The 18,243-nt window shown below is 41.4% G+C and overlaps 1 protein-coding gene across 1 annotated transcript in view; it reads right to left on the bottom strand.

Annotated features, from left to right (window-relative positions):
- The window catches only part of MNAT1 (MNAT1 component of CDK activating kinase), a 132,898-nt gene that overhangs the window by 87,170 nt on the left and 27,485 nt on the right, over positions 1-18,243 (bottom strand). Inside the window, exons 2-3 of the mRNA XM_069856906.1 lie at positions 7,585-7,737; positions 5,561-5,634 (exon numbers count right to left, since the gene is read on the bottom strand). Of these exons, the coding sequence (XP_069713007.1) occupies positions 5,561-5,634; positions 7,585-7,737 (227 nt within the window). The remainder of the gene's footprint in view (positions 1-5,560; positions 5,635-7,584; positions 7,738-18,243) is intronic.

Here is an 18,243-nt window from a genome sequence, read left to right as displayed (position 1 = left end):
TCATACTCCCAGCACCCTCAAAGACCAGAGCAGATTTCTCCCATTGAATATTAATGCATAGTCACTGAAGAGGAACATTACCTCAGTCCTCAGCACCTGCTCCTCAACACTAAATTGCGCAAGTTTCACAACCTAAAATACCGAAGAGCTACATTTTACTGCAACAGTGTTAAGAACTGGATGTCTAGATATCATCACCAATGCCAATATTTGTCTTTTAATGCAGGAAGAATATTTTTCCTCCTACAAGGAATATCCTAGCAGCAAAACAAACTACGCTCTTCAACATTACATGGCCAACCAGCCAGCCAGAACATCTTCCAAAATTTTGTAGTGTATTTTTCATGAGCTTCAAATGTCTTTTCATCAATATTTAGAGAATACAAATTCTTGCCATCATATATTGCAATTCATAGAACCACAGAACAGTTTGGGTTGGAAGGGATCTCAAAGCCCATACAGTTCCAACACCGCTGCCATAGGCAGGGACACCTCCCACTAGATTAGGTTGCCCAAAGCCCCATCCATCCTGGCCCTGAACACCTCCAGGAATGGCACAGCCACAGCTTCCCTGGGCAACCTGTGCCAGAGCCTCCCTCATGGGAAAACATTTCTTCCTAATGTTTCATCCAAATCTCTCCTCTTTCAGCTTAAAACCATTAACCCTTGTCTTGTCCCTACAATCCCCAATAAATTACAGCTGACAAGTCCATTTTATAAGGAGCACTAGGCCATAAAAATTCATAACTTCTTTCTCTTCTCCCTTGTCCTGTTCACAAGTTACCTGGTTTTAAAAACCAAGATGTATCAAATCAAAGAACACAGACACTACTACTCAACATCTTACCTTTTACACAACTAGGACTATGGAGTATATTTCCTATTTGGTCTATTTGGATAGAAATTTATTTTAAGTATAAATCTTCCAAATATTCTCTTTCTAAAAAACACAGCAAAACTATTTATTAAGCTAGAAGAAACAGAAAGAGTTAAAAAAAACCTAACTCATATGCTGCACCTACCATGAAAAAATATTGGTATAGATCTGAATACAACTGGCAAAGCAGATGGCTGGTTTGAAAAGGTTTCAAAGAGAAGCCGGACTTATTTTTGTCCATGTTGAAATACAGCATAAGCCGATAAGAGGCCTGAAACCCTTCAGGGAAAAGAAACAGAAGCTGTTTTGTATGCAACAATTATTTATCTACTTATCCATCTCACATTGGTTGGTTTATAAAATTACTTGCCTTGAGACATCTGTTGAAGTGTAACAGGAAGACTATTGTGTTTTTCTGAAACATTTAATTCTATTTAGGTAAAACTCCCTACTTCTGAAATTCAGCCTCTACAGGGAGACTTTCACTGCTTCTTAATACAACAACATTCATCATGCAATTATACAACAAATAGATATATTTTTTTCCTAGAAAAAAGAAAACAAGATGAAAATTTGGATTGTACAGCATACTAACTTGCTCAGAGATGCAGCAGTATGAGTGAATGTCATTCCACCCCAGGACTTCGAGTCCATCAAAATCTCCCTGTTTTAGTCTGAGATACTGCACGTATTCCAAGACTTCTCCTCTTAGTTCCTAAGAGACAGTACTGTTACCATGTAGAAATATTTGCTATTCAAATAGCACAAAGATTCCCTCCCTGGCAAGACAGCAGATGATTACCGCGATGACAGGGTTTGATCTGCTTCACTGGTATGAGGCAGTGGAAAATGTTTAAATTAGTAAGTATTAGTTTGTTATGAAAAAAATATTCCTCCTACCAAGCTACAAACAACTCCTTGATCATTATCTTCGTAAAACACCAGCTAGAGACAAGGATGGCAGAAAAGTAATGAAAGGAGACACAACCACATCCTCAGTCCACCTGGGGGTCCAATGGTACTGCTGGTGTCAACCTCTGCCCCTGTACTTTTAAGAGGCACAGGAGGGGGCTGAGGGGGAAAAAAAAGATTGAAAAGATCCCCTCCAATCAATGTTTTTGTGATTGTAATAAAATATTTATCAGAAACAAAATAAAACCCAGCTAAACCAGAAAAATCTAATTAGGTATTAATAATTATTGCTGTTTATCCTCAGGTGTCTTTTACTGGGTCAATAATTTTCCACAAAAAAATACCTTAGCATAGTAATAAATAATTGAAATTACACAGCTCCTTTAGTCTAAGAAAGATCATTTTGGCTGGAACTGTGGCATAGTGAAATCTTTGTTCCGATGAGATGACTGAAATGGATCTTTGATAAAGCTGCCCAGTCTGCACTTGGATTATTCCCACTGTCAGGACGAGGAATACCATCCTTGTGCACACACATGAAGGAAAAAAACCACAAAACTATAAACAACACAACTCACAAGTGATCACAGATACCAAAATCATTTCTAGCTGAAGATCACTTGCGAGATAAACAATCTGAGCAAGACAACTCATCAGGCAGCTGGTATTGCATAAAGTCTTAGAGGAATAATGAGATACGGGGATCTAAAGGGCACAAATACAGCAGCCTCCTTCCAAGCTGAACATACTGAATATTTTTATAGAGCAATCATTACTATTAACAATTGTGTTGTGGTAATGCCTAGAGGCCTCATTCAGGTATGAGGAGAACAGTGCCAAGCAAACTACGTACACACATACCAGGAGGCGGATCCTACTCTGCGAGCTTTTAAAAGATCCTGCTCTGAGAGCTACAAGATTCTCTGGGGAAGAAGAAAACCTTATAGGAAGAGTAAAGAAAATCTGCATGACGCCCAAAGACTAACTTGCAGCAACACTCTAAGGTTTAACTTTGCCCCTGTCATCATACAAGCATAAACCTTACTTATTCCAATAGATGTTGTCCATATCTTTCCCAAAGGCAGGTTTTAACCTTTTCACTTTATTTTTCTTTCTAGTGTTAATGACAACAAACAGTGTTTACAATGTACTCAAATTGTCCAACTGATTTTATTTCTGGGGAAAACTTGCTTTAAAATGTGGTTTCCATTTAAAGCCTTGTAGAACACATTTTAGCCCAGAGCGTTATTTAGTGGCTACATTCTCAACCACTTCACAAATGTGTTTTTTATAATAGAAATCTTAAGAGGTGATTACCCTAATGTTTGTTTGACCTTCCCCTCTCATGCTTTTGCTGTACTACCCAACTCTTTTCTTCAAATAGAAGTCTGTAGGTATAACAATCCTGATATAAAGGGGGAAAATGTGTTTCAAGCGACATTGTGCATCCCATCAACAGAAGAAGCGCAATTGCTGAAAATGTTGGAGCTGACCTACCTGAAACATTTGGAAAAACTATCAAAATCATGTGTGGGTCACATGTAGCACACTTACATAGGATGTTTACATTTTGGCTCTGCGAAGCAACTACTTCATTCACTCCCCCCCACCAACTTAGAAAACCAAAAGAAAACAGGGGAAAGCTGCACTTCAACCCTGCCACAGAAAATCTGAAAGTCTGGGGAGGGGAAGGGGAAATCCAGTTCTCTGTTCCCTTGCTTCCTAACCTGGCAGTTCAAACAATCACCTACTACCAACCTGCTGACCTGCTGTACATGGCTCCACAAGGCGAAACTTTGCTCTGCATGACTACACCCTTCCTTTCCCTTCCTGCAGCACATGCACGAACAAGGAGGGAATTCACAAACATGCAAAAAATGAAATAACTACTCTCAGCATTAAAACATGAATTAACCATACAGAGCCAAAGACACCTTTAACACACGGTTCAGCCATGCCACTCACAAGACACAAAGCAAGAACAGTGGAAGAAGTTGCGCTATAGCTACATACCAGAAAACTGCCAGGTGGAGAACTCTGCCCAGTAATGCAAGCAAGGAAAGGCTCAGGGAGAGCAAGATGTGTGCAATGAGCTTTGCCACCAGAGAAAGGAGAACAAGTCTTGAATTCCTACCCAAGATGGTGGTGTTGAATTTAACCTGCCCTCCAGCTTCTAGATCTGCCATAGTTAAGGTATCATAGATGTCACTTTGTGACATCCTAGCACCCCTTCCTTCCTCTCGGCATCCTGGCTGCAACATGAAGAAACTAGGACATAGTTGGACTTCCATTTATAATTTTAGTTGTCCCTTTCAGGCAGCTAACTTCAATTCCCAACAACTGCATGAATTGAGCTTCTTCATTATGTTTTTGCAGAGCCACCACAGTTACTGACAAACTCGTTCTTCCTCACAAGATTATAAAGATCACCCATAATTTCTGCTGCTTCTAAACCAAGTTACCAGTGCAGGCTCCGGAATCATCTGAAACTCAACAATGTAATCCAAAGGGTTGGAGAATTCTAACATTCTGCACAAATTGTCGCAGTTAAAGCAGTTTCAGGCAAAACTTCAATTCCCCTCTTGCAGAGCTGAAAGCCTCTGCAACAGCAGCAAGTAAGAAACCTGTATTTACATCAATAAAAACTTGTTTTCCTCTCCATAAGCACACAGATTCTTCCAGGATCCTCTGGCTAAGATGCAATCATTCTTTCTACTCATTCCTTCCTTCCCCCACACTATTCAAGAAAATATACAACACAACTACACACATATCATCTCCTCCTCCAGATATCTGGACCCGTATGAGCGTGCCCGGTGTTGTGTTTCCCAGCCACAGGATTTAGCTCTCCAGCCTCAGCCCTCTGATGGCAAAAAAACATGATACACTACTCACAGCAGCAAGTGTATCCGATACATTTCTACAAAACACCACAGTACAAAGAAGAGCAAGGACTCTTCTGAGAAAGTGAAGGGAGGTGGCATCGCCACGTCTTCCATCAAAGCACATTCTCTGCCCCTCCTGAACGTTTTAAGCACCTCTTCTTCCTCCAGGACAAGAAAATGAAAAGCCTCATAAAAACCAGGAAGCAAACCATTTACGAGTGACTCCTTTGAACACATCCTTGTTTTTCTAAGCAAAATCCATCACTCCACCATCAATCACAAGTCACCCAAACTAAGAAGAAAATAAACTTTGTTGATAACATAGTCCCTTCCCAAAGGGCAAAGTTCCGCTTCAAATAATCCAAAGAGAAGGAAATCAATGTCTGTTCCTAAACCTTCTCCTTCTGCACAGCAACATAAAATGCTACCACAGTGGTATGTAAGTCATCAGCTTCAAAGCAGCTTCACCTACTGTACTTGCAGAAGCAAAAATGATGAAAAACACCACATGGCTTCTGTCATGGTAGATAAAGCTAATGGAAGCATATAATGAAAATTTCAGTTCCTCCTCTCTTGGTTCACTCTATCCCAGTGCAGCACCATCAATCCTTTGCAAGCCTTTATTTTCCAGCTTTAGAGTACTATTTCCTCCTAGAATCTTATTTTTTTCTCTGACAGATAAAATGGTTTACTTATCGATGTCCTACAGTTCAGCAAATATGATTTAAAATGTACAGAAATAAAGGAATTAGATAAACTTCTGATATTATGATAAATCCTATTACAGAAAATCAACTTAGACATTCTTATAGGCAGCTGGGTCAGAAGATAAAAGCCTATGGTCTCATGAGCACAGCCCATCAAAAATGCAAGCATTAACACTTACCAATTTCTTCTATTTCTTCCAGGAAATCATTGTATTCATTTAGACTGTCAAAGTCATCTTCTCTTTTATTGTATCTTTGAGAGAAGAGAAACAAGTATTTATATAACACACAAAGATGAAATGTTCCAATACTTGGAAGGGGCCTACAAGAAAGCTGGGGAGGGACTGTTCACAAAGGCTTGTAGTGATGGGACAAGGGGCAATGGGCATAAACTGGAAAGGGGCAGATTTAGGTTAGACATAAGGTGGAATTTCTTTACCATGAGAGTGGTGAGGCACTGGCATAGGTTGCCCATGGAAGTTGTGGATGTCCCATCCCTGGAGGTGTTCAAGGCCAGGTTGGATGGGGCCTGGGGCAGACAGATCTAGTGGGAGGTATCCCTGCCCATCACAGAGGGGTTGGAATTAGTTAATCCTTAAGGTCCCTTCCAAATCAAACTATTCTATGAAATTTCATTTGCACAAGGCTCTTGCTGCAAGCCTACTGATCTACTTTATCAGCCATGTGCTTTATGGCTCCCACCAACATACATAATGTTTACAGGGAGATAGAAGTGCTTGTTTCAAAGGAAAGGAGCCAGCCTGGCATAACTTGGTGCTATTTTCACCAATTCCTTTTTCAGGGTCACAAGCAAAGAGGAGTGCACAGGCTAGGATGTACTAATTGCAAGCCAGCCCTTCAGCCTAAGAAACCTATTACAAAGGCAGAGACAACAGTAACACCCACAAGAAAAGGTTTTGAGAAGTATCAGAAAAGGGAGTTTGGCTTTGTGCCCGTGACAAAACAGCCTCTGTCAGCAGCAAACTGAAAATGCTACACAATTACCTTATTTCATACCAACAGACTACTCCAGAAATCATTAATCCAACACTTGATAGCTATAAAAAGTAAACGGAGGAGGGAACAACTAGAATGCAGATTGCCTCTGATAGTCAAGCCATGCAGGTCTTCTTCCCAAGTAAGTACTAAGCCGGGATTCTGCCTGCTCTGGTAAGCAGCATACGACATCCCCGGCAGTATGAAAATCTAATCCCAAGAACTCAGGACAAATTCCAATCTGGGGACATTTTTTTCTGCTCACTAAAAACTAACCTGGCAAATCCAAGTAGTGCAAGCATTTTACAACGTTTTCTGTTCTAACGACACTTTATTAGGTGTTTAGTCAACAAAGTTGACTTCATTCCACTCTGACTTTTGTTAACTTTAACAGACTTCATAATCAAAATTATTACTTCTTTCCCCATCAGCATCATGGTATTCAATGACACAATTTCCCCACATCTCAGCAACATCATATGATTCATTTAGTATTAAGTCTTATGCAAAGGCTGCCAAGCTCTTACTATTTACATGTACATTCACTTTTGCACAGACAACATTCTCGAAGTTTATTACATTCCATCAGACCCTCCTCTACCAAAACATCAACTGGCTGGCTTATTTTCCTTCTAAGATATTGTTTCTTGGCCACAAGGACTGAAATGCACTTTTAGACCTCATTTATCCCAATTCCAAGAGATCTAGATTGCAGACTCGTAACACAAGGCTTGTAAGGAAGCATTTCCACTAACAATTGCTGTGTGAAGTAGAAAACAACTTGAGCATAGCTTCTCTTTTGGGAACCAGCCTTCAACTCTCAGAACAGGTTCCCAGTGAATAAAACAAGGTCCTGTTCCTTGCCCCACTCCCACGTTCAACTTCTCAAAGGGAAAGCAGCTGTAGTCTCAATAACTCATCATCTCCAGTTAGAAGGCAAGTTTTTGCCACAGGAGGCCATGTAAAAACACCCAGCATTAGAAAATGTTATGCAGGAATCCCTCAAGGCTAAACCGAGAACTCAGCCCTCAGTTGCTGCATAAAATCAGATTCTCTGAAATCACTCCATGTTAAATGGAGTCACGTTTTCTGGGTTGCCACTTCAAGAAAAATTCCCCCCTCTTCTATTGGAGAAGTAAGTCAAATTTGTAAAATGGCAATGCATGAAATACATCCGCTTTTTGTTCTTTTAACCGGTGACACTCACATTTTCAGCACTTTCTTCCGAATTTCCACTTCCTTGTCGACAGCAGGATCCTCAAAGAGCTGGACCCTGAAGTTACTCTTCCGCAGGGGGGTATCGCACTCCTGGCAATTCCCAGCTCCTCTCACAAACAGCAGTTCCACACAGTTCTCGCATCTGTGCGAAAAAGAGAGGGGTAAACAGACAGATACATGGTTAAACAGCAACTGAATCACAGGACCGTCCCCTGTTTTTGTCATTTACACACACTAACTACACAGTCACGTCCCCTTGATTTCATTATTTCTTCACCACCCAAGGCAAGGAGGCAAGAGCTCTCCACCACAGCTAAAAGGAAACAATCTCAGCAACCCAAACGCATTTATTTTCCCTGCCCAAACAACTCTGCCTCTTTGCCAAAACTGAAAGTTAATCTAAACAAAACGATAGACATTAGGAAAAAATTTTTCACAGAAAGGGTCATCGGGCACTGGCACAGGCTGCCCAGGGAGGTGGTTGAGTCACCTTCCCTGGAGGCGTTTAAGGCATGGGTGGACAAGGTGCTATGGGACATGGTTTAGTGTTTGATAGGAATGGTTGGACTCGATGATCCGGTGGGTCTCTTCCAACCTAGTCATTCTATGATTCTATGGAGTTTGTGTCAAGAGGATGCTCGTTTATTGACACCAAACTCATTTTGCATGGACCAGACTGCAATATCCTTACTTATTCTGAGCACCACCTTGCTGTATAAAAAAAAAACATTTATTTCCTTGATGCCATTCACAGCGCAGGACACTACTCGGCACAAGCAGGGACACAAATCTTGCCCGCAGCCTTCCAAGCATCTACCAGTACTACCATGGAGGAACTACTGCAACAAACCCCAGCCCAACACAGATAAAAGAACCTAAATAACATTTTAACCAGTGAACTGCATTACGAAGCTCTTCTATGCCTTCTGTTACTACTTTTTAAACTGCACATAAAATATACTTTACGCAGAGGCTGCACAGAAACAAACCAAAAATATCTCTCTGGGTTTATTTCTTTGGTCCTGATGAAGATTTCAGATTTTAACAAAACGCTTGCTAACCAGTCAGTTGGTATTCAATCAAGGATGAACACACAACAAGAAAGTCAATTTTAAGAGTACCTGGGTACCAATAACATGCAGGTTTCTACCAGTGGCCACCTGCAGCAGCCATTTCCTACTGCCAGGAAGGGATGGGGGTGTCTATTTATAGCCTTGCTACATTGAAGCCAAAACAGTTGTGCATTAAGGGCTAGGCTGTATTGTACCTTCACAAAGCCAGCACAAAAGCTAAACAAGTTAAGAGAAACAATACTGACCTGGTTGCGAAGGATTTTAAACAAAACTTTCACCCTACTGACTCACCCCCAACTAAACTGGTTCCAATACTTAGGGAGGCAGAGCTGGCCAGAGCTAACCAGTTCTACCCGGCTTCTGCTTTCAAGATTAGAAAAGGGCAAAAACAAACGCAATTGTATCTTACAATGACCAAAAAAAAAAAAAAAAACAGAGAGCAATTTCTTTTTGTTAACACAAGTAGAACTACAGCCTGAACTGCATCTTGCACAGCAGCTGCCAACGCTGAAGAGCAAACCTTGAATTAACTTGGACATTTTCCTGCTCCAGAATTCCTGTAGTCCAAAAACCAAGGGTATTTAAGTACAATTCATGGAAGAAAGGAAAGATTAAGCCTTTTAGCCTGAAACTGAGAAGTTACTGGGCCATCAACTCAAGCAGCATGCTTCTGGATGAAGATGTTTTAGCTCACTGCTATGGCAGAAGGAACACTAAACACATGAGAGATGGCAGGGCAGGGAAGGGGCTTTCTCCTTCCTCCCCCAGCCTGTCAACATAAGGTGCAGAACAGCAACAGCCCAGGACATAAGGACAGTCTCACTGTCTCCTTCATTCTGGCAGCTCATCCTGTTTGCACATCTCTCTCAACACAGCAACCAAAGTGCAGTAAAAAAAACTCCCTCCTCTCCCTATTTTTAAGTTACAGTGAAAGGAACGTAAAGCTACAGAACTTGGCAGGTGGATCCAATTGCATGTGTTTGCATTTTTTTTTTCCACTCTGGTATCGCCCAAGGACCAACAGAACAGAGTCTCCGTGTGCAAGGTATTATACACAGACAGTAGCACCTGAAAGTACTTTACTTTACCCTTCTTCCTTCACCTAAATTAAAGACATTTCAAGTTTACACAGGACTTGACTGTAGAAAAAAGCCCTTCTTGGAAAAGTACTTCATGCAAGTGCTTCAATGCCTTCCTAAAATGTCTCCAAGTGTTTTTAAGACTGGAAAATAACCTTCCATAATAGATAGATAGATAGATACATACATACATACATAAAAGATGAGTTAACACTTCACTACGGGAACCCCACATCAGATGTTCAAGTTCTCACTCATTCATGCACATCCACCCTTGTATTTATCCATAGGTAACACCTTCTGAATTCCAAAGGGGGTCTACGGGACAAGTCAAGGGCATACCTGGACTCTGCACAAACCCTGCCTCTTCTCCATCTCCAGATGGATGTAATATACAGAGTAAGATCCCAAGCTCCCTCCCTAGCAGATCTGCTATTCGTGCCCCCACAAACCGCAGCCGCTTTCCCAGCAATGGCAAGCACGTTTGATCCCACATTTCCATCTGATCCTCAAAGAAGGAAAAGCACTATCTTCTAAATACCTCTCAAAACAGTTGTTTCGGTTTCACTGGAGACAGCTAAAGTCAGAGCATATGCAAATACCAGGAAGGCAGATTCCAATAAAAGTGGAGTTAATACATTATTATTTCGTGTCTTGAAATAAATATTTCAAAATGTGACTTGAAAAAAAATAAGTAAAAAGAAATGGAGCAATTTATGTGCCACCAGAAGGTACCCAGCCCATGCAGCAGCCACACATCCTAGGCAGAACAGGGGGACAGCCTAACGCCACAGCTGGCATTGCAGAGCTCCCTCAGGGCACACAGATCACAGTTCACATGGTCCTCCCATTTCTTTGCAAATCCAACTCTTCTCCATTTGCCTTAGAGTAACAATAGTTTGACTATGGAAGCAGGACATCATTCAGTGCATCTTTTATTAGCCAATACATCATACGTGGCTTTCCCCAAATGAGCAAAGCACTAAAACATCTGCTTAACTCCCCTTCAAATCATGGCCAAAACAGGTGGCCATGAGCTTTCTTAAATTAGAAGCCTTAAATCAGCAGTTTTTAATATGCATATACAACATATGACACAAAAAAAACCCCCAAGACTAAGCCTGAAGCTTGGGAACCAAAAGTGGGAAGGGAGAGACAAAAAGACGGTTATAGAACATGTTCTATCCTGTCACAATAAGAAGAGGCTCAGCTCTATCAACCCACTTGGTACAAGAGGACACAAATTCAAGTATGTAAGTTTTCTTATCCTTGGTCAGAAAATGCTGGTGTGCAAGAGTGAACAGTGAGTTCACATCAAGATTTTTGAAACTAAAGAAATCCACAATGGAAGCTTTTCTGGTTTTGACTGAGTCTTACGCCGAAGAGACCCCAGAGTTGAAGTCAGTGCTCAAAGGAACCCATTTTTTGTCAGGAGCAGATGTGAAAGCAAAAACCATAGAGATCCTCAACAGCCTTTCAGAAAATGATCTGCAGAATTGCTTTGAATGTTGGCATCATCGTATGCAGCTGTGTGTCATCTCAGAAGGGAACTATTCTGAAGGCAATCGTCGTTGATTTTCTTAATTCATTAAATAAAGAGAGCCACAGGCACAGTCTTTTTTTGTCAGACTTCACATGTCATATATATGTATACACGCTACATACGTAAACTAACGATGATAAATGTTAAAAATCAGGTCTATACATTTGTTCACACTTGAGTATGTCTGAGAACAAGAGATTCACATGAGGTTTAAACACAGCATCAGGGTGCGATATCACCAATCCTCCTCTTCACAGTGAGGCTGCACGGCCTCTGTGATTCTATTTCACACATGCACTAAAATCTTTAACACTTTTGGATTTAAGTTTGTACCCTGAGAACAAGTAATCTGGATTAAGATATCAATAGAAAATGGCCAGGGAGCTGCTCATGTGTGGATGAGAAGACTGTTATTAGTAACGTCACCAACAAAAGCAATCACAACACCTCCAGGAACAATAAAGGCTCATGGTCTTCCACATCAGAACAATAAATATCAGTGTGCTTATTTTCATTTGGATGGACACTGGTTTGATCTGTCTTGTTCTTCTCTTTCCTCCTCATGAAATATTAAACAAATGGCTCCGGCTCTAAGCAGTCTAGAACAACGCCACATTTTAGAAGAAAGCGAATAATAAAGCATCTAGATGGTTTGGCACCATCAAGGCACAAATAGCACTACATGACCTCCTGTCTGTGTTCAAGGACATCAGGATCGTACTAAAAAAGCATTTGGTACATTGCAGAAAACAAGCAAAGCATCCTCTCCAGAAAACTTCTAGATATTTATCAACTAAATTACATTGACTGGAACCGAGTGCTTGTTTTGGACAAAGTGTTTTCGAAGGGTACAAGATTTGCACCCGGTCCTGCATTTCCACACATGCGTGGAGGGATGATGGCAGGTAAGGAATCAAGCCTCTGAGACACTGAACAGACGAAAACTGCTCAAAACATAAGCAGCAGCATCAAGCTATGTAAACTTTTCTAGCTTGGCTAGCAAGAAATCAAACAAAACAGAATAAAGAAAGAGCAATTCTGACAAGTAGAAGTCCAAGATATTATCTCTTTTAAAATTTTAGATTCTACTGAGCGTAGCAAAAACTTGCAGGACTTCAGATACACAGTCATTAATCATGTCAGAAAAAAAAAAAGCTTCATGGCTGTTGTTGTTGGCTGGGAATATTACAGAATGAGTTACTGTCCTTCACAAAGGCTATTTTTAGTAGATATACTTACCAAACAGTATCAAATATTTAGAATATCTAGGCCCCTCTTCTTAAGCTTTTATAACCAAGATGTTTCTGATATTTAAAGTAACACACAAAACAAATGATCCTCTCTACTATGGAAAAAACAGTTTAGATTAAAAAATAATAATATAGCCTACAATATATAGCCAAGACCTGAAGCAAAAATAAATGGAATGGAAAGAATCAGCAAAAAAAGAGGTGCTTGCACTTGTTCCTCAATTCTGAGGAGAAATTTTACTTAGAGAAATGGGACGACTCTTGATTCATGGCAAGGGAACACTACAAACCAATGGAAAACACACGTATGAGAAAACTTACAGAACGACATCTACATTTTTAAATCTAAGTTGCTTCTGGAAGTATTCACAGGCTTCTTGCTTAGCTTGGGTTAGACAATTTTGTGTTCTGGTACGGAGATTCTTGAACTGAGACAAGAAAAGTACAGTTTGGAGCAACCAGCTGTCAAACCTGTTTATTTCACAACCTTCATACATTTAGCAAGTTTTTAGAACCCAGAGTGGTTTCTGCTACACAGCCAAGGGTTCACCTGCTATGCGCAGTTGGCCATCGCAGGTTTGTTTTCTAGGCTCACAGACTAACCAGCACAGCCTAGAAGTCACATTCTTCCTAGATTCTGCAGCAATGACACGCTCTGTGATCCAAAAAGCTCAGAGAACTGAGTAAAAGCAATTTTCTTCCCCATGTTACAGGTTAGGGAGCTAAAGCTGAGGAAAGAAGGAAGCATGAATGCAATGATACCAAATGCTTCTGGGAGCCTCAGCAGAGAGGAGCTTATGAGATCAGTAGCTCCCAGATGAATAGGAAACTGGGGACAAAAATAAGTCTTTTCCTTTTCACATCTCAGCTTGAGGAATTCAGAAATCCTTATTCAAGTAATTGCAGAAGCAGCTGCCTATATGTTTGGGGCCATCTCTTCCCTGTCTGCCAAACACAAGAGGGTGTTGGAAGAAAAAGATACCCATTACTCTTTCCCTTTTCCTCTGTTCAGAACCTGTGAAGTCTTTCATGTAGTGATTTTGCTGGGTTCATCTTGTAAGGAGACAATTTCCAAATGGTCTCAAAACCTTATTTGGCCGAAAAACCAATGACAAGGTCTGTCTTCAACCAGTAAATGAAGAGGTCACACAAGCAGCCCATGCGCCATGTCAAGATTACAGCTCATTATGGCAATAAGGCGCATCCCCAATTTCAGGCAGAAATCACAACTCTGTCCATCAGCAGATGAGAGGGTTTTTTGTTGTTACACACTGTTGATAAGTCATCTCCAGTTGTCTGCAGCTCCCCAGTGTTCAGCCCACAGCAGCAGGCACTGCGAGACAAAATCTCAGAGATTACATTGCTAACACTTTAGGGTTTTTTCCAAAAGTATTGAGACTACAGACTTGCAGGGATAGGGCAAGGGGAACGGTTTTGAGCTGAAAGAGGAGAGATTTAGATGGGATATTAGGAAGAATTTGTTTTATTGAGACATTGGTGAGGCCCTGGCACTGGCTGCCCAGAGAACTGGATGCCCTGTCCCTTGGGAGGTGTTCATGGCCAGGTGGCATGGGGATTTGAGCAGCCTGATCCAGTGGGAGGTGTCCCTGCCCATGGCAGGGGTTTGGAACTCGGTGATATTTAAGGCCCCTTCCAACCCAAACCATTCTATCATTTTATGATTCTACAGAGACCTGACCTTCACCACTCCTCTGAACAGCAAAGCAAAACCAAGACGACACTCCGGTACACTTCCTGCATCCTTATTATGTCAATCCTAAGCATCATCTACCAAGCTTCTGAGTATATAATTCTTTTATACTATTCATATCATTTGGGAAAAGGATGCACACACACACTTTTGTTTCATTTTTATTCTGTCAAATGAGTTCTGCTCTGTAATGCAGAAAGGAGAAGATTAAACGGGCCCAGGCATCTCAAAAAATTTAGGAGACACTCAGCAACAGCAAAGCCTATGTTCCAAACACCCAGACACACAGCCTGATATTCACACCAGTTCATCTCAACTGCACTCGTCAGAAAGCAAGCAGAGTAGGTAGTGGTTGAACGGCAGCCTTGAATGACTGGCATTTGAAGCAAAAAAAAATTACATACTGAGTCAATTACTAATAAACAGAAACATTTCCACCACCCATTGTGTTTCAACATCTCCATTACAAAACCATTTCAAGTGGCTTGGACCTAACAAGACAGTTTGCAGCAAGCTGAAACTTAACTCACTTTTATCCAGTACGGATGAGCCTTTTCATTTTCCTTATGAAAAAAAACAGAGAAGAACCTTTTATGGTATTAACTAAGTAGTGTTAAGAAAATATTTCTATAGGTATTGAAATAAAAGCGTTTCTTTAAGAGATATCACTGCTTAGTCAATTAAGCACACAATCATAAAACCCATGTCTTACAGCACAATTTTGTGAATTTGGTCAAACAACAGGGCAATACTTGACAGGCCAATTCTTGACACTTCAAGAGCAGCTGTGTGGAGTTGTGAAATCGGTGTTTTCACAATGACTGGGCATACCAAAATCCACTGAGAATCTACCCACTGTACCAGAACAACTACTTCAAATCCATTACAGTCTGCTGGGCAAACACACGCACTAAAATGTCAATAACCTTTTTTATTATTCTCGCTGAAAAAGAACCTCTGCAAGACTTCTGGGTTCTCAAACATCAAATTTGGTAGCTATCAGGATTAGCAGCTTCCCACAGCACACCTGTACTTAAGACACAATTACAAAATTTTTCATGTCTGCCTAAAATGCAGAAACTGCGCTCTTTTAGATGTGATCCAGCTCAACGCTGCCCAATGTTCTACAAGATAACTTACTGTTAACAAGCGGAAGATCTCAAATCAAACTCCATAAAACACACGTTGCTCCCTTCTCCTTCCATATCACAAGGGAAGGAGGAGGAAGAGAAGGCACTGATCTCTTCTCTCTGGTGACCAACACATACAACCTGAGGGAACGGCAGGAAGATGTGCCGGGGAGGATTAGGTTGGATGTAAGGAGAAGGTTCTTCACCAAGAGGGTGGTGGAGCACTGGAGCAGCTCCCCAGGGAAGCAGTCACAGTGCCAAGCCTGACAATATTCAAGAAGTATTTGGACAACACCCTCAGACACATGGAGTGAATTTGGGGTTGTCCTATGCAGGGACTCAATGATCCCTGTGGGTCCTTTCCAGCTCAGGGCATTCTAAGATTCTACAGTTACCTTGTGAGAAAGCCCTATGCCATGGTATGAGCTGAACTGCCCCCAGAGCTGACAGGTCTTACAAGGTTAAGTATTTTGAGCATTCACTCGCTCAGTCTTATGAAACACCTACACACACCAGAAATCACAGGGGAAAAAACTAAAACACAGACTACAGAAAACTATTGGTACCCAAAACAGTCAGGACAAATCCTTTACTTGATCTGAAACAAGGCTTCTACCTTTTGTTCAATGTATTTTACATGCAACAACTGCATGTGGAAGCAAGACAAGGAAATGTGGCTATAAGGCAAAAGGGGGAAAAAAATTAAAAGGTATTTCTGGTATGACAGGATATCCTGACCACAGAACTGAGGGCTTGTCACAAGACGCTCCCATATGTCATGTCTAATCTCAGAAAGTAAGAAGACAAAGTTGATAAGACACATATCTGTAAGAGAATCAGGCATATGACCAAAGCTTTCCATAAAAGCAGCAGTTGTTTGGGGTCTCAGTGGGAAAGAGGCAAGTGTTTAAGATGCAGAAATCAGAACTTCTAATCGTCTCTTGCAAACATACCTGTGGAACGATCTGCGTATGCTGGCTCATCTTTCCCAGCTTTTGAGAGGAACTAAGCCAAACTTCTGCCAAGAGCATAAGCTTGTATTTCACTCAAAGCTTAAAAGGTACACAATCCAGTTTCCTTAAGCTATTCAAGCACAGCGAGTGTGGGTGTATATACACACAATTAAAAAGAACTGAAGAAAGCAGCCTGTTGAAACAATAACTGCATCATCTATGTTCTGGATCGCTCTGAAAACACTGTCAGTGCTCAAAGAGCAACGTGTAATGAAGAACTGTCCTCTCTACCACTGAGCTTGATTGGTTTGAAAAGGCTGCTAGAACAACCCTCCATGATAAAGCCCTATGTGAGAGCTCCTGTATAAATCTTGGTTTATGATACAAAGAAGCAGTTTATTTTATTGTATGTAATGTGTCATAAATGTGTGACCAAACTCAAAGGTTAAGACACCAACTCCCAGTCTCATGAGCAGCAAAAGTCCTAACAACCTTGAGTTGATATATGCAGCTGAGAACACCAAAACTGTATTTCATAGAAACACAGGTCACAGAAACATAGAATGGTTTGGGTCAGAAGGGACCTTAAAGATCATTCAGTTCAAATCCCGCTGCCATGGGCAGGGACCAGCACCAATGCCATAGAAGTTGCTGCCTTCACACTGCCACTGTCCTTTCCCCGCTGCCCTCTCCCACACACCAGAAAAACATTTGTGCAGCCACATGGTTATTTCCTGGGTTATTTTTTAGCCAGATTAACTGTCCCATTTGGTTCACCACATGGTTCACAACTGCTTGTACCAGCACATAGCAGCGGCCAAGGCGGAGGTAGGAATGAGCAACCAGGGTGAGAAAGCTGAAGCACATATAAAATCCCAAGCAAAGCAAGCATCTCACACCACTGTCACAAAAGCTTTGAAAGCCAGATGTGTTCAAGACTCATTCATTAAAGAAGCTGAAGCGTGAAGGACTCAGGGAACAGGGACTGTGTTCAGTTCCAGACAATGCAGTAGGCACTATCGTGAACACCACTATGTACCTGCTCAGCTTTAAACCTCTGCTCTCAAAGCAGAACTAGAAGAACCCTCAAGTAAACTCCAGGTCCCGACAAGTTCAGCAGCCAAACTTCCTGCACCCTTCAGATAGGTTAGGGCATCCCACAAACACTGTTCCCATTCAGGTGGCTCCTACCCGTACACTGACACTGAGACGGCTCTGACAAAGCAAGGGAAGAGGACGGCGCTGCAGCAGGCAACCTCCAAACAGCTTGGGCTGAGGTAGGATCACAACCTCAAAATCTCTGGCAATAGAAAGACCCTCCCCAGCACTCACTGCTTAACAACATCTGAGACAAGAGAACTTACTCCTAGAGAAATACCTTCCCCTGAAAGAGGGCTCCTCATCACCATCGATGGAAGCAACCACAGCAAGTCAAACCTAGCCAGGGACCCCCAGGAATATCCTTTCAGTCTGAACAAGATCCCAAAACTAATTCACCAAGACTAGACACTGGGTGGGAACGCATAGAAAGCTGTTCCTCTCTTCCCAAGCTCCCAGTGCCGTTTATTAAAATTCATCCTACCCTCTTACAAAGCTTTTAGGGCATATGCAGCTATTTGAGCTTGATCCAAAAAGTACAGGAGACCAAACACAACCCAAAAGGTGCCTGTTATTATTTCAGGGTGCCCTAAAAGCTGCTTGACCAACACACCCCTAGAAAGGTGAATCAAAGCAAGTTACAGCACAAGCAATACAAGAATGGGTGAGGGAGCAGATGGAGGGTATGTATTTTTCAGTATAGCTAAAAATAAAAGGGCCAAAAAGCATGCCATTTTATTTCAGAATATTTTAAACAAAGCATACAAGATTACTTTACAGGCAAATCCTTCCACAACAGAAACAGAAATCA

This window comes from Phaenicophaeus curvirostris, chromosome 5, assembly GCF_032191515.1.
Source record: "Phaenicophaeus curvirostris isolate KB17595 chromosome 5, BPBGC_Pcur_1.0, whole genome shotgun sequence".
Classification (NCBI taxonomy): domain Eukaryota; kingdom Metazoa; phylum Chordata; class Aves; order Cuculiformes; family Cuculidae; genus Phaenicophaeus; species Phaenicophaeus curvirostris.
This window is presented reverse-complemented; position numbering and strand designations above follow the sequence as displayed.